The 22,554-nt window shown below is 34.2% G+C and overlaps 1 protein-coding gene and 1 pseudogene across 1 annotated transcript; one reads left to right on the top strand and one right to left on the bottom strand.

Annotated features, from left to right (window-relative positions):
* Positions 1-1,673: 1,673 nt before the first annotated feature.
* Positions 1,674-13,955, bottom strand: LOC116105093 (beta-glucosidase BoGH3B-like). Its single transcript, XM_031391515.1, has 11 exons — positions 13,899-13,955; positions 13,539-13,595; positions 5,012-5,162; positions 4,030-4,234; positions 3,854-3,944; positions 3,602-3,750; positions 3,271-3,514; positions 3,008-3,112; positions 2,741-2,923; positions 2,431-2,635; positions 1,674-2,345 (listed from the first exon to the last, which is right to left on the bottom strand). Exons 1-11 carry the CDS (start codon positions 13,953-13,955, stop codon positions 1,864-1,866), a joined length of 1,929 nt encoding a protein of 642 aa, XP_031247375.1. The 3' UTR covers positions 1,674-1,863.
* A 321-nt stretch (positions 13,956-14,276) lies between these two features.
* On the top strand, positions 14,277-16,304 carry LOC116105092 (annotated as a pseudogene).
* Positions 16,305-22,554: the final 6,250 nt, after the last annotated feature.

Raw genomic sequence — 22,554 nt, 5'->3', positions numbered from 1 at the left:
ACCCTCTTTTGACAAGCCGGTTTTCTAAGGAGAGTTATACCAAAGCCCATAAAAGACGTATGGCCTAGCCCATTTGTTTGAGTTGTTGAGGTGGGTTCCTATCATTTGTTTGAGTTGTTGGGAAGGGGCCACTTGAGAGAGTAGGCCATCCAAAGTGAAGATGTCCAGAGTGGGCCAACGTGGACGTTGGGTCTCGAAGTGTGGGGGAATGTTAGAATCCCACAGTAAGAGGGAAAATGGTGGGCATGTGGGTTGTAAAGTCTTGGGCACCCTCCTTTGGCAAATCGGTTTTCCAAGGAGAGTTCTACCTAACCCACAAAATTGAGAACCCTATGCTCGAAGCGTGGGGGGTGGATTTTTGTCAAATGGGGGGTAGCCTAACAACAAACTCCAATTTCAACCAAATAACTCCAACAAAACTCCAAATCAGCAAAACAAACAACTATTAAAGAACAATCAATCGCGTGAGGAAAATCGCACGCAACAGGCTGTGGTGAAAGGGGTGGATGGTTGTGTAGCAGTGGAGATGTGACGTTTTCTTGGTGGGGGTTGATTGTAGATGATGAGGCACGACAAATGAGAAGCTGGTGGTGGCTCAAACTATGCATATTGCGACTACTGAGTAGCGGCGGAGACTCGCGTGCAATGGCAAAGGTGCATGATCTCTCAAATGATCGCAATGATGGGGTAGTTTCAGAGCAGTTGACGCCTGACAAGCAATAGAAGGAAACCCAGGTGCAAGCAGTCATGGTCGACAGCTGAAATATAGAGAAAACAAGGGTGGCGCGAGGTATTACATGACTGAATCTGACTCAAATGTGGTCGATGATGTAGGTAGGTTGTTTTGGTTCCCATTAAACACAATAGCTTTTTGTTTAAGAGAGAATATGAAAAGGAAAAGAAAATGTGCACAGAGAGTAAGAAAGAAAAAAAAAAAAAAAAAAAAAAAAAAAAAGGTTGAGAGTCGATTCTTAAACGGTTCCAAATTGAGAACCCTATTCCGGTTTTGGTTTCGGTTCTTGGACAGTTCAAATTCTTTAAAGTGGTGGGATTAGAACAGAATGCTATTGATTCTTAAATTTGGGAATCGAGACACTATTGCAAGTGTTGGTTTCGTTAGAAACTGGAATGGAGTGGGTACCTTGCGGTTTGAGCAAACCCGGTTTTTGGCTCACCCTATGGTGATACTAAGCTGGATGGTTGATCATTAATTGTCCTTCCTCCTCATAAGAAGGTAAAATTAGAAATATACTAATGCTACAAGACAAGCCTATTCACAAATCTTAGTTTGGTTTGTTGATTGAATTTTCCATGTCTCTTTCTAGAATAATTTCTCATTTTGTAATTGGAATGTCTCGAGGTAGCTAGGGTTCTTGTATTTAGGACACAGAGGTTATGTTTTGTATGCGACATTAAATAACATTATCTTGTTAGATAATATTTAAATATAACATTGTAATGTGATGTGGTTGATGATGATGCAAGTTTTCTGCAGTCAGATGGAAATACAAAACACGTGGTTCAATGTGTCTTAGAATTAGTTGAAGTAGTATGATCCACATTTCGGTTATAAAAAAAAAAAAAAAAAAAAATACAAAACATGGGAATATTCATACTATGAAGCTCTTTTTATTGAATGGCTTGTTTGTAAACACAATACATACTGATAGCTGATCATTTAATTTATTCCTTCCTCTATAGTACTGAAGGTAAAATTAGAAATATACTTACTATCATATGACAAGCATGTCTGTAAGACTTTTCCCAAAAAAAAAAAGAATAGGCATGTCTCTAAGCAAATTCTCTTTAACGTAATGGTTTGCTTTGGTCTCCAAAAGGGAAGACTATCTAAAACAAACTTACTTATTTTCTTCCTTTGGTCTCAATACCAAATCCAAAGGGGAAGAGTGGATCATAATTTGGATCCCCAAAATTCATGGGGAGTTGTTCAACTCTCTTGAACCAAGTTCTAGCTAACTTTCCAGTGAATGGATGGTCTCCAAAGAGAACATCAGCAACTCCTCTCCCTTCGCTTCCGGGAAGCCATGCAGCAACAAGAGCATCCATGGTTGGAAGATGTGGTTCCATCACCAGAGGGCGGCCAGAGATGAGGACCACCACGCATTTTACGTTTTGGCAAACATTGTTGATGATGTTTGGCCCTGGAGCTGGCAGGGTGAGGTTCAGGTTATCTCCCTTTGTCTCTGCATAAGGCTTCTCACCAACCACCACGATGGCATATTCAAAGTTATTCGACTTGATGAAGTTAGTGTCAGGATTCTCCTGGAAGACTACATTTGTGCTTTGATCAACTGTGGTTTTGATGGCTTTAAGAATAGTGGTTCCTGTTCAAATGTAAAACCAGAATCAGTAACATTAACCATGGAGTGAAGTTTAGGTCAAGAGAGAATTCAGATCCATTTTTATTACCTTCGGTCCAATTATTTCCGCTGGCTCCTTGCCACTCAATTGTCCAGCCCCCACATTGGAAACCCAAATTATCAGCATGCGTTCCAGCAACAAGGATCTTTGAGGCTTTCTTTGGGAGAGGCAATAGAGGCTGATTTGGAGCTTTGCCATTTTTCAATAGCACAAGTGATTTCCTCACAGCTTGTCTTGCTAGTTTTCTATGCTTCTGATGACAATCAATTGGGATGTAAGATTACATCAAATTTTGAGGAAATGCATACGTTTGCACAAGAGAATTTTCGATACTTTACGACAATGCAAACGAGCTTACCTTGCATCCAACCTTGTCAACAAAACTGTAATCACCCAATGGATTCTCAAAGAGTCCCATGGTAAACTTGACCCTTAAAATCCTCTTTACAGCATCATCGATGCGGCTCATTGGAATAACATTGTTCTTAACAAGTTCTGTCAGATTACCAATAAACTGGTCGTACAAGTAAGGAACCATGATCTGCCCATCAAAAACCAAAGAAATTAACATTTAGTAAAACATCTAATATAAATTCTTCAATTTATTTCAATAAATAGAACTCACCATGTCAATACCAGCATTCACTGAAGCTTCAATAGAATAACTATAGTTTGAATGTGGTACAGGAGTGATTCTATCAATTCCTTCCCAATCTGAGATTACAAAACCCTGTTATCAAAATTCAATAAACAATAAATCAAAACTGATTCGATTATTATAATCAGTTAAAAAAAAAAATTTAAGTAGGACATACGTATCATATGGGCTGTCTGTCCCGCCAATGATCATAATATACAGGTTTTTTGTTTTCGAATTAGATTACGTACCTGGAACCCTAGTTTGTTCTTGAGAAACCCAGTAACCAGATCACGGTTTGCATGCATCTTCTTTCCGTTAATACTTGAATAAGAAATCATAACAGTCGACACACGAAGATTTATTGAATTATAATAGGGAGGCATGTGGATTTCCATCAATTGCTTTTCGTTAACAATGGTGTTGTTTTCATTAATGCCGTTAACTGTGCCACCATCTCCAACAAAGTGCTTTGAACAAGCAGCAACTTTGTCTCTGAACCAAGATATATAAAACATTAGAGATTTATAAATCAATTAAAGGAAGCAAGGGAAAAAAAAATTATGAATAGATGATTCTTACTTTCCAGCAACAAATGGATAGCCTTTCTTAACTTCATTGGGATTGAAATCTCCTTGTAAACCTGTGATGATCTCAGTCATGCTTTGCACAATTTTCACATCCTCACTGTAGCTCTCATAGCACCTTCCCCATCTCGGATCTCTGCACACCTGTATTATTTACGACGAAGTAAATATATTATTTTATATATATGCCAATACGTTTTTCAGATAAAGCTCAGATCAAAAGAGAATTTTAAACTTAATTATTTACCGCGACGCATGGGGCAAAAGCATAAGGAATGCCAGTTGCTCGAACTTCGAGGGCAGTTGCTGCTCCAATCCTCTTCACAAGTTTAGGATCCCTGGAAAATGAAGAGAAATTATGAATTAATTGTGGGAGAATATATAATGAAATTAATTTTTGGGAAGATAAAAATGGTCACTTGCCTGGTGACTCCAAGGCCAACATTGTGGGGGAAAATTGTGGCCTTGTAAACATTGTTGTGGCCATGAACAGCGTCAATTCCATAAATCATTGGAATCCCAAGACGTGTTTCCAGAGCCCCTTTCTGCATCTCATTCACCATATCCACCCATTGTTGTGGCGTTGCATTTTGAGCAGGACCACTTCCTCCTCCACTCAAAACACTCCCTGCAATAATCAATATACTTAATTTCAAGATTCGAAATTCCAATCGAGTATATATATTGTTTAAACTTATAAACTTAAACCAAACGCTTTCTCACATTCCAGTGTGAGGGAGATCTGATCTCAAGACCTCTTGTGTACTCTCAAAAGATTTGTTTTCTCACATTCTGTTGTGAGAAGTAAAAATTCAAGAGATCTAATAAACTGAACCAGTTAGTAAGATATATTGTTCAAACTTATAAATTTAAACCAAACCGTTTCTCAGATCTAGTGGGAGAGAAATTCGATCTCAAGGCCTCTTATATAATCTCAAAAAATCTGTTCATATTTTGCTATGAGAAGGATTTAATTCGAAAGAATTATACAATATTAAGAGATCTAATTAACTTAACTAGTTAGCAATATATTATGTTTAAACTTATAAACTTAAATTCAACCCTTTCTCGCATGAGAAAAGATATATTTACAACTGAATCATACAATCGAACAAAAAACGAAAGGCGAAATAGTAATTTTAAATAAATTTTTATCTAGTTATATGATTCAATTGTAAACAAAACATTATTGTTAAACCAAAGTACCAAACCCTTTCTCACCTTCTATAGTGTAAGAGAGACTAGATCTCAATACCTCTTATATAATCTCAAAAGATCCGTCTCTCATGTTCTACTGTGAGAGAAATTCGATTCGAAAGATGTTTTATATAATTTCAAGAGATATAATCAGCTGAGCTTGTTATAATATGTGCATGCATACGTAAAACAAAGGAAATTCATTTACCAATGAAGTAAGACTTCATGACATCAGAAGTTGCATTAACTCTTTCAATTTGAGTCATATGACCAATCTTTTCAGCAAGAGTCATTCTCTTTAACAAGTCTTTGATTCTTGATTCGGTGGGCTGTTTTGGATCTTTATATATCATTTTAGACTCTTTGTTTTCGTCTTCTTTTCCAGAATCAGACTTTGATTCATCCTCTTGATCCTTGGCAATTACCAAGGAGCCATAGCAACACAGATATAGAAACCCCACCAGGAGGATCAAATTTCTTGATATCTTCATGGTTTTTATTATACTACTTTCGTAATTGAATATTATACAATATTTATTTGATTAAACTAAAGAAAGGTTTATATAAGAAATGAATTAGCTAATTAAGGACAGTGTAATCTTAAGCTAAATTTAGTGAACCAGAAAAAAAGGGATAGAGCAAATTTTATATCCATTAATATTTGAACAATTGACTAAACTTTCGGTTTCACCTTTCACATGTTATTTGTTCTTAAGGAAGAAATGTGGTTAAAAGATTTTTCATTCACTCTATATTTAGGTTTGATATTTGAGAGGGATTAAAGGGAGGTGTTAGGAATTTTAAAAAGTGAGTCAATGGTCCAATCTCCAATGTTATGTTTTAAAATCCAAATAAATATATATATTATATTTCAAAAACTTTATAGTACAACAAAAAGATTGACCATTTTCGACATATGAGATTAAACATATGTGAGATTAAACTAATTGCGTTGTATTCTACCTGTCAAACTCCAATTTATATTTGCATTCGATTGCAACAATTTTAACGAATTATTAAGAACATTTTGTAGTTATTTCAATTAAACCATTATCTAAATAATAATTCACCAAAAACTATTAAATTTTATGACTATCTAAAGTTTATTCTTATATAGAATATTACCAGTGGTGGAGCTAGGATTTTTGTCTAGGGGGTGGCCCCACGACTCTACAATTATTTGCCAAACAATTAATAAAAACTTTTAAAAAACCACTAAACCTTAAGTAAAACTTTGAGCAAATGTGTTGAAAATAACATTCAATTCACAAGGAAACACAAGAAAATTTTTACGTGGAAAAACCTTTTCAATGTGAAGAGAGCAAAAAACCACAAGAACTTAAATCCAATATAACCAAAAGAGTTTACAACAACTATAATCCACCAAAAATATTCTACACAAATTAGAGGTCAATCACAACTCTAACACAAGTAAAATACAAAAAATTTTACAAAGAGAAGGATTAAAATCACCGGAGAAGCAATCAAAATTCAGGCTATATAACTCTAAATTGAGATGTTAATATCAAAACTCAACTGTCTAGATTAAAAATCCACACATCCTCTGCATATTGACCAAAAAATCAAGTTAGAATGGTATATTTGAAAAATTTGAATATATGAATATTTATTATTTGAAGATGAAAGCAAGTTAGAATGGTATACTTGAAAAATTTGAATATATGAATATTGATTATTTGAAGATGAAAGCAAGTTATAATAGTATACCTGAAGATCTTCAATTTAACATGATTTTCCGCTTCGATATATTCTGAAAGTGTTCAATGATATCTTCATTTTCAATTGTAGCAAAAACTTCTTTTTCAATGTAAACCGCCAAGCAATTGTTCATCTACTCATTTCCCATTCGATTACGTAAACTATTCTTCACAAGATTCATTGCAGAGAACACCCTTTCAACTGTTGCAGTAGCCACAGGCAAAACCAATGCTAATTTGATAAGTAAGAAAACTTTGTTGTAAGCAACATTCTTTTTAAACTCAACCATTATTTTTAGCAAGGTCGACAATCCCTTTGACATGAGCGAAATTGAAATTAGTGCTAACATCCTCATAATAGTTTTCAAGTTGATCATTAAGCAACTAAATATCGTGTTGAGGAAAATCAGCAGGATAGAACTTTGCAAATTCAAGTAATCTATCTTTGTTAAATGCAACAAAAGAGTTACTTGGATCAAGAGATGCCATACATTGAAGCAACCTCATATTTACTTCATCAAAACAATTATTGAGTTCTTCTTGAATGTTATCCAAAACTGTATAATTCAATTCCACCTTAAAATGATGTTTATTCGTAATTGACACAATCCCCCGTTTTGTCCTTTCAAAGTTATCTTCCATATTCTCCAAGATTGGTATGTCATTATCTTTGCACATATCAGAAACTTCTTTTAACAATATGTCAAAACAAGTGTCTTCATTTCTCATTTTATGCAATTGATGCTTCGAAATTTGTATAAATTGTATGACATTAAGAAGATCTTGATCTTTTCTTTGTAATGCTTATGACAGTTCATTTGTGATTCCTAATACTCTTTTAATTAAGAATAACAAAAAGACGAATTCAAAATTCTCCATGATTCATAATAAACATCTTGCTTGACTTTTGTTTTGCCAATTGTCTCCTTCAATCTCAATCACCCTAAGCACATCAACAATAAAAGAAAATAAATTTATGACACTACAAATTGTCCCTATGTGTGAAACCCAACGTTTATCTCTTGGTTGTTTAATAGTGCATTCTTGATTCAAACCTCGTCCCATATGAAGATTACCATTAGAAATTAAAGATATCAAATTTTTATACTGTTTATCACGTAGAAGATCTCTGCACTTGCAAGATGCCGCTATAGTATTTGATACCATAGAAAGAGATTGAAAAAATTCACCCAATGCCGAATGGTTACTTATAACTTTGACTAGCGCCAGTTGGAGTTGATGAGAGAAACAATGAATGTAGAAAGCTGGTTTATTTTCTCTCAATATCAAAGTCTTCAAACCATTGAACTCACCCCTCATATTGCTTGCTCCATCGTAACCTTGCCTCCGTAAACTTGTCAAACTCAATCCATGCTTTACAAAAAAAGCATCTATTGCAATTTTCAAAGACTTTGCAGAAGTATTCTTAACATGTACAACCTTGATAAAACGTTCAAAACACAACTTATTTTGTCCACATAGCGAAAAATAATAGCCATTTGTTCTTTCACTGCCACATCATGAGATTCATCAACTAGTAAAGAGAACGGTTGTTTATCTCTCACAATTTCTGCAATAATTTTCTTAATCATCAAATGAGCAAAAACAATAGTTAATCCCTTTTGGATGTTGGGGGCCGTCATTTGATAGTTTTTCAGAGCATTGCAGCACAACTTTTTTTATTTCGTCATTATGATTGAATAGAAACTTTAATAGTTTCATAAAGTTACCTTGATTTTCATATTCAACCGACTCGTCATGACTACGAAATGCCAATCCTTAATGTAAAAGAAATCTAATGCAATCAATTGATGCATTCAAACGAATGTGATAGTCCAATTTGACATTTTTTGACATGCAAGCAAGATTTACATCGATGTGTTGCCTTTGGTTTATCAAATCAACACGCTTGGCATGACATTGTTTATGAGTACTAGAATGATCTCCAACATGTTTTTTCACGTTCGCTTTATCTTTCCAATTATTAAATCTCTTACTCACAAAAACTTCACCACCTGCTTTGTCGCTATAATCGGTTTTGAAAAGATAACAATTTAAACAAAAGATGCAATCTTTTGCCACACTATATTCCATCCAACTTGGACTTTCTTTGTACCACTCTGGTGTAAATCTACGCTTTTTGTCTCCAAAAAGAGTGAAAGGAAAGTTATGATCTTTAGGTTGGCAAATACCCTTTGACAAGTATGCTCTTCGAACTTCCTTATTTTACTTGTCAGTACAACAAATCTTGTTAATTGGTATCCTCAATCCTATATTAGTTTCAAGCTCATCTAAATTGAACATTCTGATCGAAGGTTGAACTTCTTTTACATGGTGTTGTTGTCATTGACATAGGACTTCTTCTTCTAATGAGATTTGATTAACCTCAATATCAGTAGAGTCTTCATCAACAATTTCTATTGAAATTTTCTTTAATCTCTTGAAATAATTGGATATCATAGCTATCAAATAAAAAAAGATAATATGATACATGTAAAGAAAGACTAATGAAACTTTAATCAATAAAATTACAAAGTCTGACTTATCATGTTTTTAGATGTAACAATTAGATCTAATTAAAAGATTATTTTAGTAATTAATTAATCATTTTATAGTGTTAATTTTCTTGAAATTTAAAAACTTATATAATTTGCTAATCCATTTTTTGACTTATTTAAATTATTGGCATAGATCATCTAGATTTAATTTAATTACTAGTAGAGCATACTTAGCCAACCAATCACATTATAAAATAATAAAAATACCATTATTAATATATTAATAATTGGTGCAAATCAGGTTGCCTTTAATTATACAAAAAATTAATTTTATCGATGCAATTGTGATATCTAAAGTCATAAATTAATAATAATGCTTTCAATTAATTACAAAATTAAATAAATACAAAACAAACTCACAAGATTCATACATTTTTTCATCATAATAAAAAATCACTAATAAACCAAACATGATTCAACCCTAAAATAAACTAAATTAAAATAAGTAATATATATACCTAAAACTGATAAACTAGAAAATATTCTTCAAAAATTGTAACTTCAACTAACCAAGGAAGAAAGAGAAAGAGAGGCGCACTCACTAAATAAAATTAGGGATACAAAAGCCGTGGAGATTGGCTGCATATATATAATATATTTATAATAATGAAACTGCTGGGCCAGCATAGCCGCAATATTTATGATTGGTGGACTTGGCATTGCCGCATTAACATATTATAGCAATTACTTTGATTGTGGGACATACATATTTGTACCTTTTTGATATAAAAACAATTAATTATAAATATTTGCAATTTTTTTTTCAAAATCTAAGGCCTACCCTCAATGATGCTGGATCCGCCCCTGAGTATTACTATAGAGAGTTTTTACTATATTTTTAGGTAAACTTTTGAGTATTACTATAGAGAGTTTTTATTTTGATTTGCTCATTTCATTGACTTTTGTGGTTCAAATGACCTTGGGGTCACCTACCATATTTATGGCTTACCCTAGAACATTGGGTTTGTAAGGTGCTCAATGGGCTCTGGGGATTAGTTGACTTGTGCATAAGCTGCCCAGACATCCCGGTCATAAAAAATAATAATAATAATAAAATGACAAAAATATCGTCAAATAGTAATGTTAAAAGATTTTATTATTACCTTTAATTATCAAGTGGATTGAACCCAACCTATAAGAAAGATATAGTGATATACAACTTAAAAAACATCCAACTAACAAGCTATTAAATAAATAGAATTTTAATAATACTGTTTAAGGGGTTTTTTTCATTTTAGCTTTAGTAAACGGTTTTCACCACCATTGTCTATTAGGATGCATTTCAGCTTCTTCCCGATTTCCCTCTTAACAATTGCCTAAAGCTACTTAAGCCCAAACTTTTATGGAATGATCATCTATGAAAGTCACAAAATATACCGAACCTCCAAGTAATCTCGTAGACATAGGACCACAAACATCTGAGTAAATCAAGTCAAGAACCTCTGGCCTTCTTAATGGGGGGTTAGTCTAGAAACTAACTCTACTTTGTTTCCCAGCCAAGCAGTGAACACAACGCTTCAAGTTTGCTAATTTCACTCCCTGTAGAAGTCCTTGCTTAGCCAAGTGTTGCAGACCTTTTTGACCCATGTGACCTAATCTATTATGCCACAACTCTATAGTGGAATCACTAACAATTGCATTAAGAAATTCTTTAGACACCTTAGCTTGCATCATATAGAGAGTAGACGTTTCTTCCCTCAAGCCATAACCATGGATCCTTTAGTGAGCCTTTATTGTCCTTCACTAAAGATGTTGCAATGACCCTCATCATCAAGCTTTCCACCTGAAATCAAATTCATCCTAATATCAGGAATGTGTTTTACATTTTTCAAAGTCAGCCTACTACCATTGCTTGTCTCTAAGCATACATCACCTATACCAATAATCATGGACGTACCATTATTTCCCATCTTCACTATATCGAATGATCTTGGTGTGTATGGTGAGAAGAAATTCTTTTTGGAGGTAGCATGTATGGACCGTATGGTGGCACCACTGTCAACGACCCAACTAGAGTCCTGGCAAGTAAGATTAATCATGTCACCTTTATGAATAATGAGAAATTCTTCTGAGGATGCTATCATTGTGTTGCTTTCATCTATTTTCTGCTCATTGTCCCTTTGCTTCTTCCCCTGTTCATGTGACCTTTGTTTCCATCATAATAACATTCAATATCCTTCTTTGCTCTAGACTTGCTTTGAGATTTGCCACGATGATTGGAGCCTTTATATTTTCTCCTCCCCCGATTTTCTGTCACAAAAGCCTTTTAATCACCTGATAAAGAATTGCATTTTTTCTCCTTGTTGCTTCATTCAACAAATTGGTTTTAACTAAAGCCATAGATACGATTCCATTTGGAGTAGAATTTATAATTGAGACTCTGTAAGTTTCCCAACTTTTCGAGAAAGAACCTAGGAGCCTAAACCCAGTACCTCATCTTCAAAAGAGATTTTCAATGTGGCCAATTGATCAATAATACCTTGCATATCATTCAAGTGGTCATATAGCATACCATCTCTATACTTCAAGTTCAAAACTTTTTCATCAAACACAGTTTGTTGCCACCGTTTTTCCAGCATATAACTCATCTAGTTTATTCCAAAACACATAAGCATTTGTTTCCTAATGTGATTGCAGACATTATCATCCACCCATGTTCGTATGTCCCCACATAGTTGCCTATTCAACAAAACCCATTCACATCCTTCATATTTTTAGGCTTAGCTAAATCACCTAAAAGGGGAGTGTGATAGTTCTTATAATAAGGAGATCTTCTATTTTACCTTTCCATGCGTGATAGTTCACCCCATCCAAATTGATCATTTTACTGGTGTTACACTCCATCTCTACACACATAAAATTGCCAACCAAGCTCTGATACCACATTGGGCTAAACTAAGGATCCAGTTTTGTACTATTGACAGAGAATATCACACTAATATAGTAACAATTCAGCATCAAACAATCACACAAAAACACTTGAATTTACTTGGAAAACCCTTTAATACAAAGGGAAAAACCATGGGATCGAAATCCAATCAAAAACTTCACTATCAACCAAATATTGTCTTACATATTTCTTTTTAGCTTATTAGATATATTCAACAAACAACATCAGAACAACCAAATCTTGAAATATAATCATAAAGAACATCATCATCTGAGTGGAAACCTGACTAACAAAAGGAGGTTGGAAAAATCTCACTAAAACTCATATACTGTTCACGAAAGCAAACACAGTTCTAGAACTCACAATTTGATCTTCATTGTTCAGATTGTAGCTCCTTGTGTTGTGAATCTCTCTTCCAAATTTGAGCTTGATCATCGCTTTAATTAGTGCTAAAAAAATTTTGAAAACTGTCCAAAAAACCGGTTTTTCAAAGTAACCGGTTCAGTTTCGGTCTTTTAAATTAAGAAAACTGAAAAAATCGGTTTGGTTAACAGAATTTGAACTAATTACAGGCTGATTGTCCCCCAAAGTTGAACTTGAAACCAGAGAAGTAAAGAGCGAGAGAGTTAAAAAATTAAAATTAAAATAAAAAAACTGACAAACTCTGCACACCTGCCTGCATTTAATTCCTTGAAACTCTATCATCTCTAATTAAAATTTAAACTCTCCTTCACTCCATGTTTCAATACCCCACCACTACTCACCTTCCCCTGTTGGCCCCCACTTATGTTTATTGCTTCTTCTCCACAATTACAAACTCCCTTTTTCTGCCTTGTAAAAATACTCTAAAATATAAAACCAAAATTTCACATTTCAAATCCAGATGCTAAGCTATGTTTGGTTGCTGATGACATGTGGCTAGTCCAAATCGAAGCTTGTCGGTTGTTGCGAATCGGACCACTTACACCTTCACTCAACAAGCTTCCCCACCACCATCCACACAGCGCAACTGCAATTCTCTCTCCACACATCTATTCACCTGGCCTTAACCAACCACCTCATCTCCCATTTTCTTTAACGACTGGTTCTATACAAATGGGTTTCTTAGGTTTTGTAAGTTTTTTATTTTCTTTGGTTTTTCCTTCATGAATCTATGATTTTGGTCTTGTAAATGCAATTGGGAAGTTAAAATTTGAGGAGATAGTGTTAAAAGATTGGGAAGAAAGTTGGGATTATTTTGCAGTGTTAACATTTTGTTGATTCTTGTTATGATGATATGTATTAAAGTTGAAATAATCAGAGGCATTGAATAAGTTTTGTTGCAGAGTTGTTCTTCAATTTAATATTGTGTATAAAATTGGTTAACCGTTTTCGAACCGAACTATCGATTTGGTTAGAAACCGGTTCATATGATTTCCGATTCAGTTTCGGTTCGGTTCGAAAATTGTTTGAACCGAAAAATTTTTGGTTCGAAAAACACCCCATCCATTCAGTTAATCGATTTCCACACCCCTAGCTTTGATGGGACTTTGCAGAGATGAAAACCTTAACTCTCTTTTTCTTTTCTGCCTCGTCTGTTGCAACTTTTTTTTTTTTTTTTTTTTTTTTTTTCTTATTCTTTTTTAACTACAAGCCCTATTGAGCTTTGAATGGCCCCCCTCACATAGGAGGGACCTTGGCCCAACATTTTTATGGTAGGCTTCACCATCTTAGATGGGAAGGAATTAACATAATTACTCCTATGCACAGTTTAAACTATACTTATTCGGTTGAAGCTTCAATAAATGCTGGTATTGACATGTCAGTTTTATTTATTAATTTAGGGGTTTAGACATATATAGTCAACTCAATATTTTAATTCCTCAAAAGGTGAAGGTTTTATTTAAAAGATAAATCTAGCTGTTAAATTTAGTGATTTACAAATTATACCTCAATGAAACAACAAAAAGATATGATCTCTAACTTTAATACTAGACTTTGATACATTTCACCGTGATTTAATATCTAATTAAAGCAAGCTAGATCGAGCTAGACTTAATAATCTAACACATTCTACTATATTTGCTCTTATTTTTATCAAGGACATTAATTAAGTCAAATATTTAACGGTTGTTTGTTCTTTTTAAATAAAACTTTGACATTTGGGAATCAAAATAACTGAAGACGACTGTATAGGGGAATTTCTCTTAATTTTTTTTTATATTCAAGTATGTTGCATTTGTATGAAAATGATTTAAGAATGATTTCTTTATCTTTGACGTGCAGATCATGGTGCCTTACAGATCTTGTTAACAAGAAGGTGTTCCTATGAGCCGCATTGATGATGCTGTAAGGGGAATTCTGAGATTAAAAGTTGCCATGGCCTCTTAAAGATTCCATAGGGCGATTACGGTTTCGTTGACAAACTTGGATGTAATGAAAGCTAGTTTGCATCGATCCTTATAAAGTATCAAAATTCGGCACAGTTTAACAATTTTCTCTTCTAACTATTCTTAACCGCTGTTTTGTATTTTCTTCAGGAGCATAGAGAACTAGATACAGAAGCTGTGAGGAAGTCACTTGTGCTATTTAAAAATGGTAAAGCTCCAAATCAACCTTAATTGCCTCTCCCACAGAAAGCCTCAAAGATCCTTGTTGCTAGAACCCATACTAATAATTTGGGTTTCCAATGTGGAGGTTGGACCATTGAGTGGCAAAGAGCTAGTGGAAATAACTAGAGCGAAGGTAACAAAAGAATAATAAATCAGAATTCTTTACTAATTTGAGCTTAATTGACTCAACAAATTCTGCTTTTGTTTTGCGTATAACAGGAGCTACCATTCTTAATGCAATAAAAGAACCACGGTTGATCCAAGCACAAATGTTGTCTTCCAAGAAAATCTTGACACTAACTTTGTCAAGTCCTGTAACTTCTAATACGCCATAGCCGTGGTCGGTGAGAAGCCGTACGCCGAGACAAAGGGAGAAAAACTAAACTTGAAGCTGCTGTCTCCAGGGTCAGAAACAATCAACAATGTTTGCGGAAACATAAAATGCGTGGTGGTGGTCATCTCCGACTGCCCTTTGGTGATCGAACCATATGTTTCGACTGTGGATGCTCTCGTTGTCGCTTGGCTCCTTGGAAGTGAAGGCAAAGGAATGAGCGATGTTCTTTTTGGTGACTATCCATTCACAGGAGAATTGGCTAGAACTTGGTTCGAGAAAGTTGATCAATTGCCCATGAATGTTGGGGATCCACATTATGATCCACTCTTCCCATTTGGCTTCGGTTTGGAGACTAGGGCCACTAAGTGATCAATCAATCAAGCAAGTGATTGTTAATATTTTGAGTTAACGACTTTTTCCCACCCAAAAAATGCCTTAATGATACTTTCCCATCCTCAATCTTTTAAAAAGTCACTTTACTACCCACCATTAGTAATTTTCATTGTGAGGAAGGGCATGATGGTCAAAAGTCAATTATAAGTGAGGGCAAGATGGTCTTTTGGCTTCATCAATCACTCCTAAAACATCGACCATCTTCAGCAATTTCTCAACCTTTCTCAGGCAGCCCTCTTCATTGGAAATCATCCCCCACCTTGCCATTTGACTCACCGTTGTGCCCTCCTCAAAACCCCCAAGTTTCCCGACCCCGATAGCTTCCCTAACACTGCCTAGGGTTTTGTCACAGTTTCCTAGCCTTTTTCTGGCCGCCTTTGGCAAACCGTGAATGAGCAACGTCCAACTTATTGGGGTTTTTGTAGTAGAGAGGTGGGTAAGTCTTTTGGTGGTGGTAGATTGGATTTTGGTGGTCAGAGTTGGCTGGAATTGGGTTTGGAAGTGGCAATTAAGGGAAGAAAAAAAAGTGCAAAAACCGATGAAAAATGGGAGATATGAAGGGAAAAAGAGGTATGAGTTTTGTAGAGGAAGTTGTGAGGAGTTTGTATATGGTCTCGGAAGTGATTTTGGACGCCATAATCGACTAGAAAAAGGCAAAAATCGCCAGTTGCGACGTTGCTAACATGCATTGCCCTTTGCTAACATGTGCATCTCTTTGTTCAAGCTAGATTCCAGTGGCCAAAATTTCTCGTGTCACCACCCACATACTCATTGGCCCTTCCCCTACAAAACCCCTAGGTTTCCCGACCCTAATTACTTTCCTAACATCACCGTTTTCCAATGTCAGAATTTGGTTAAGGCTCGTTGCGGTCGCCAACGATTGGGGGTTAATCTTTGGTAGGGGTATTTTCATCCTTATAATGTATTTAATGGAAATTGTTAAAGGAATATAATTTTTGGGTGGTAAAATGATAATTTAGAAGTCTGAGGGTGAGAAAGTTATTTAGCCATTTTTTGGGTGGGAAAAAGTCTCTTAACTTTTAATATTTTACATATTTTTTATCAAGATTACAAATCATTATATAATTTGTAATCTTGATAAAAAAATATGGTGTTGGTGAACCTGCATTAATAGAAATAAAGATTCTTATATTAATTACTGGAGCAAAAAGAATGAATTTCCATTGAAGTGATACTTTACTTTATTCTTAATATTGCGTTAATTACGCATTCAAAGATTGGAAGAATTCTTTGATCTTTCGTTTATTCTTGTCCAAAGTCAAAAGCTCATTGAAAAGTCTAATTCTTTTTCAAGGGTAAACTAAAGAAGAGTAACATGTTTAATATAGAATTTCAGTTACAATTTTTATTTATTTTATTTTTTTAACAAGGGATATTAAAAATCTTATGAAAATGTATTTGGTGAAATGAGTGAAAATATTTTGAAAACTGTTTTTGAATACAATCCTAAAAGCTAGTATAAAATCAAAAAATAATTTTAGCCATTATGGTTTTCTATAGTTTTAATATGAAAACACGTTTCATAATATTAAAGATATTAAAATACAAATAAATAATAATCATATTTAGTTTGTATCCATCTGTAAATTAAGATCTTTAATGACAAAATAACATTATATAACTAAAAATAGTTCGTGTGATGATATTATATATATATAAGGGAGGAGTTAAAGAAGTGTAATATTATTTGTAAATAACATAGTGCTACAATTTCGAATCAATTATATTGTTTCAAAATTTCAGCTTTAACTGTTTTTTTTTTTTTATATTTTATATTGTCATGTAAATATTGTAATAAATATATAATATATATAACATTATTGTTATTGTTGGAGCTGGATTTAAAAGATAAGATTTGGCTATAAATTGGCTTTGCGGATGGGGAGCTAACTTGGTAAACTCATGTTTAAAACTCAATCCATTGTGAGACCTGACAAGGTGATCAGGTCACGAGTCGACCAGTTTAACAGGTTGGATCAATGACATAAACAATAAAAATATTTTTAAAATTTTTAATAGTCTCTTAATGTTAATAAATTATCAAATACCCCTACAAAATAAAAATTAGGCTTGAAATTTTAATTTATTTCAAAAATGTCCAAAAATCTATTAATCTCTAATTTTTGAAATATGCAAAAACACCCCCAAAAAATTCAATTAATCCTACAACTTTGAAAAATATCAGAAACACCCTAAAACTGAATCATACCAAAGAGGCTACCGAGTCCTGATCCGACCGATCGGTCGATCCGACCCTTAAAATGGTGGGTAAACTAAGCCGAAATAAAATTATCTTGATGAAACCATGGAGTTAATAACCTTTATCTCCAAGGCTTTTGACAAACTTGTCCAAATCTTACTGTTTCAAATACTAAAAAAATCTCCATTGAAATTAACTAAAGTTCGTAAAATCGTTGGTTAAAAATCTCTCAGGGTCTGTTTAGGGTTTTTTTTTCAAGGTTTTGGGGGGTTTTAATTAGATTGGTTTTGAGGTGTTAAAAACCCTACTTGCCAGATTTTAATAGGCTGGTTTTGATGGTTTAAAAACCCCCCAAAACCAGTGTAGTATATTTTGAGGGTTTACAAAACACCTCAAATTGGGGTGTTTGGCTGGTTCAAAACTTTTATCCCAAAAAACCCTTTCCACTCCTTATTGCACACAAATCTCTCGCTGCTGTTGACTTCTCCTAGCACAAAACTCTTTGCTGCTGCACACGAAGTGAGTGAATGGTTTGAATTTGCTGCAACAAACTGTTTGGGTTTGTATTAGATTCTCCTCATTTCAGCAAATTAGGCGTCAACCAAAGTTGTCAATTCACCAGCTATTTAAAAACCACCATTTTCAACGCCTCTCAAGCAAACCGTGTCCAGTATTTGACCGCAATCTGTTTCTCCCATTTAACTTAATACAATCTTTCCTTTCTTTTCAAATTTATTTGGTGAATTATTATCACATGAGTCAAAACTATGTCCAGCATTCCAATTTGATAATTATAGCATCTTCTACTCTTACTAAATCGGATAACCATGACACAGACTAATGATAATGGAAGTAAAACCCAAAACCAAGTGTTAAATAAGAAACATAAGTACAGCTTTGTAAATACACCTTTTTCACAAGACTCAGTAGCTAAAAACATGCAAGTCAAGTTTATAACTTCAAAGTTAATTAAGCAAAAGAGAGAGTGTTTTAACTTTATGGGCATTTATGTAAATTTATCATTTAAAAAAATTATGAGAACCGTTGGAAAATAAACTGTCAAGCACAGGTTGAGTGTTTTAAAAACCGCTATTAAAAACCCCTCAAAATCGCTATGATGGTTTACCCTCAAAACCGTTACGATGGTTTACTCTCATAACCGCTACCATAAAACTCCCAAGCAGACCCTCAAGGGATTAGCCTAGCGGTCATGAAGGTTTGCTCTCTTTATTGACTTTTGTGGTTCAAATGACCTTAGGGCCACCAACCACATTTATGGCTTACCCTAAAACATTGGGCTTGTAAGGTACTCAATGGACTTTGAGGATTAGTTGAGTTGTACGCAAGCTGTCCAGACACCCCGATCATAAAAAAAAAAAAAAAAATAAAATGACAAAAATATCGTCAAATAGTAATGTTAAAATATTTTATGATTACCTTTAATTATCAAGTGGATTGAACCCAACCTGTAAGAAAGATATACAACTTAAAAAAATCCAACTAACAAGCTATTAAATAAATAGAATTTTAATAATACTGTTTAAGGGGTTTTTTTCATTTTAGCTTTAGTTAATGGTTTTGACTAACATCCATTAAAATCAAAGGGGAGTTTCTAGTATTTGAAGCAGTTGAACTAGGACCATAGTAGGCTAAAACCACAGGGGTAATTAAGTACTTCCCTCTGACTGAACCCAATAAGACCAGGCGGAATGGAGGATTGTTAGAGATGTCTAATTCGAGTCATAATGGAATTAGAAGTAGCTTTTGTTTTAGGATTAGAAACCAAATCAAGAGTGGAATACGTTTAGGGATTAATAATTAATCCTTCTTCTCAGTGAAAAAGGTTTGATATTATCCTACCACTATAAACAGGGCATAGAGTGGTAGAGGTTAGGGAATCAATCAATTAAAGTCAAAGTGTCAGAGTGTTAAACAGGCAGAGTGTGAAGGGATAACTAGAGAAAAATAAGATTTCTCTCAGGGAGCGTTTGGTTGGGGGTTAAGTGAGATTACTGAGGTAATGTCATCTTATTTTACTTGATTACCATATTTGGTTGTCAAGTAATATCAGATACCGGTTATCTTCAAATACCAATAGTGGTTACTATTGGTAATATCAGAGGTAATCTGATTACCTCAATTTTCTTAGGTATTCTGAGATTACCAGGGTTATCTTTTTTTGCTACAATTTTATCCTTTATTAATAAAAATTTTAGACAATAATACCCCTACTTTAAAACAAATTTACATTAATATCCTATTTCAATTTTACCCTTGTTTAATTAAATTTTTGGACAATAATGCCCTTATATTTAATATTATTTACGGACCACCACTGCCACCTAGCCACCACCACCACTGCCACCCAGCCACCACCGCCGACAGCTGGCCAACCACCACGGACCACCTCCGAAAAATCGTCGGAGTCCCTAATGAAGAAGAAAATTCTGTGGGAGGCTCCGAGGAGCTTCGTTATGGTCGTTTCCGGCCATCAATATGGCCGAAAACGGCCATAACGAAGCCTTCCGGAGCTTCCCATAGGATTTTCTTCTTTTTTAGGGGCTCCGGCGATTTTCCGGCGGTGGTTCGCGGTGGCGGCAGGAGGTGGGGGTGATTTCATCATAAATTAAAGTTTTTTTATAAGCGGGGGTGTTTTAGCTAAATCTGAAATATTGAGGGTTAAAAGAATTATTCAAAAATTAATAATAAAAATAATATTATATTAATATTTAAAAGAGGGTCAATTTAGTAATTTAAATAACATACCCACCAAATTATTCAAATAACCAAACATATTAATATAACATACCCACCAACTAACCAAACATATTTTCTTAAAGATTCCCAGTAATCTTCTAAGGTAATCTATCTTTCCAGTAATCCAATGTTCCCAGTAATCTAACATTCTTGAACCAAACGCCCCCTCAGGGTTTTAGGGCTTGGGTTACTAGGTTTAGACTTAAGCTATAAACTTGTACCAAAATCTATTTTTCTTAGTGATTTCTCTTTCGTGGAGGTAGGCTTGTTTTGTCTAACCACATTTAATTATTGTGTGATTATGTTATTAGTTTCTCTCTTAATATTGTTTTGGCAGCGCATTTAACTCTAAGCAAGTGTTAGATAGACCAATTGATGCAGGAGCAAAGAAGAAAAGAGAAATGAAATTATTATGTTAGGTTAACTTTTATTTTTGTCCCACATAGAAAAAATAAGCCTTAACTTTTCACTTGGAGGGCTATAAATAAAGCTTTACTTTATCCTTTGTAAGAATCCCTGAAATATTACTAAATATAGCTTGAGTAAAACATTTGCTTCTCTTTATTTTTGAGGTTATAGTTATCCTTGGTTTAGCCAACCAATGTGGCTTTTTTGGCTAATTTCGTCATAGTGAGGTTTATTCTAACCTTATCACGATTGGTATCCATAATGGGGTTTCCAACATCATCAAGATTTGGGTTTCTCGCGAAGCGCCACCAATTTTACAACAAGGACTTTTAGAAAAGAAGCTAACTTGGCAAATAAGGATGACCTAGAATGAAAAAAGTGTAACCATGAGACTAACAGTTTGTAACTAATTTTTTGATTCCCCTCCAAGGTCCTATGAGGCTATCAAAAGGAAGCACACTGTGTCAAATAGACTATTTTTTTTTTTTTTTCCCAAACTCTCTCAAGTGCAACTGTAATTTTCTCAGGATTTCTGTTTAGCCAAATACCTTCAATCTGTCAATTAAGACTCCAGAAAATTATCAAAGATCATAGAATCTTCAGTCATACATATAAGAAGATACATCATCTGGGATAAACTTCTAAGTGTAGACTAGAGGGAAACAAAGAATTTGGTATTTATTGAACCAGAAGTAATGTATTATATCTCATTGCCCAAAGAATTTCCTGTTTTCAGGTTGATAAGTCATCTCAAAACCCAAGTAGCAAAACAAAGAATATTCTCGTTGGTAAGAAAGCACAACCGAGGTAATATTTTTCAATATAAAATTACAACACAAATTAATTGTCAGAATTTTCATCCTGAAATATTGCAATTTCCTTAATTATATTACAATTTCACAAAAGAAACCAATTAAGTAAGAATTATTACAGAGAGAGATGTTTGAGAAATCACAAACCGGTGAACCCAATGATGATCTTGAACCAAAGCTTTCAAGGATTTTCAACGCCTCTCAAGCAAACCGTGTCCAGTATTTGACCGCAATCTGTTTCTCCCATTTAACTTAATTTACAATCTTTCCTTTCTTTTCAAATTTTATTTGCTTGATATTATTCTTCACATGAGTCAAAACTATGTCCAGCATTCCAATTTGATAATTATAACATCTTCTACTCTTACTAAATCGGATAACCATGACACAGACTAATGATAATGGAAGTAAAACCCAAAACCAAGTGTTAAATAAGAAACATAAGTACAACTTTGTAAATACACCTTTTTCACAAGACTCAGTAGCTAAAAACATGCAAGTCAAGTTTATAACTTCAAAGTTAATTAAGCAAAAGAGAGTGTTTTAACTTTATAGGCATTTATGTAAATTTATCATTTAAAAAAATTGTGAGAACTGTTGGAAAATAAACTGCCAAGCACAGGTTGAGTGTTTTAAAAACCGCTACTAAAAACCCCTCAAAATCGCTATGATGGTTTACCCTCAAAATCGTTACGATGATTTACTCTCATAACTGCTACCATAAAACTCCCAAGCAGACCCTCAAGGGATTAGCCTAGCGGTCATGAAGGTTTGCTCACTTTATTGACTTTTATGGTTCAAATGACCTTAGGGCCACCAACCACATTTATGGCTTACCCTAGAACATTGGGCTTGTAAGGTGCTCAATGGACTTTGAGAATTAGTTCAGTTGTACGCAAGCTGCCCAGACACCCCGATCATAAAAAAAAAAAATAATAATAATAAAATGACAAAAATATCGTCAAATAGTAATGTTAAAAGATTTTATTATTACCTTTAATTATCAAGTGGATCGAACCCAACCTCTAAGAAAGATATACAACTTAAAAAAATCCAACTAACAAGCTAT

The sequence above is a fragment of the Pistacia vera genome, unplaced genomic scaffold, assembly GCF_008641045.1.
Source record: "Pistacia vera cultivar Batoury unplaced genomic scaffold, PisVer_v2 Contig492, whole genome shotgun sequence".
Lineage (NCBI taxonomy): Eukaryota > Viridiplantae > Streptophyta > Magnoliopsida > Sapindales > Anacardiaceae > Pistacia > Pistacia vera.
This window is presented reverse-complemented; position numbering and strand designations above follow the sequence as displayed.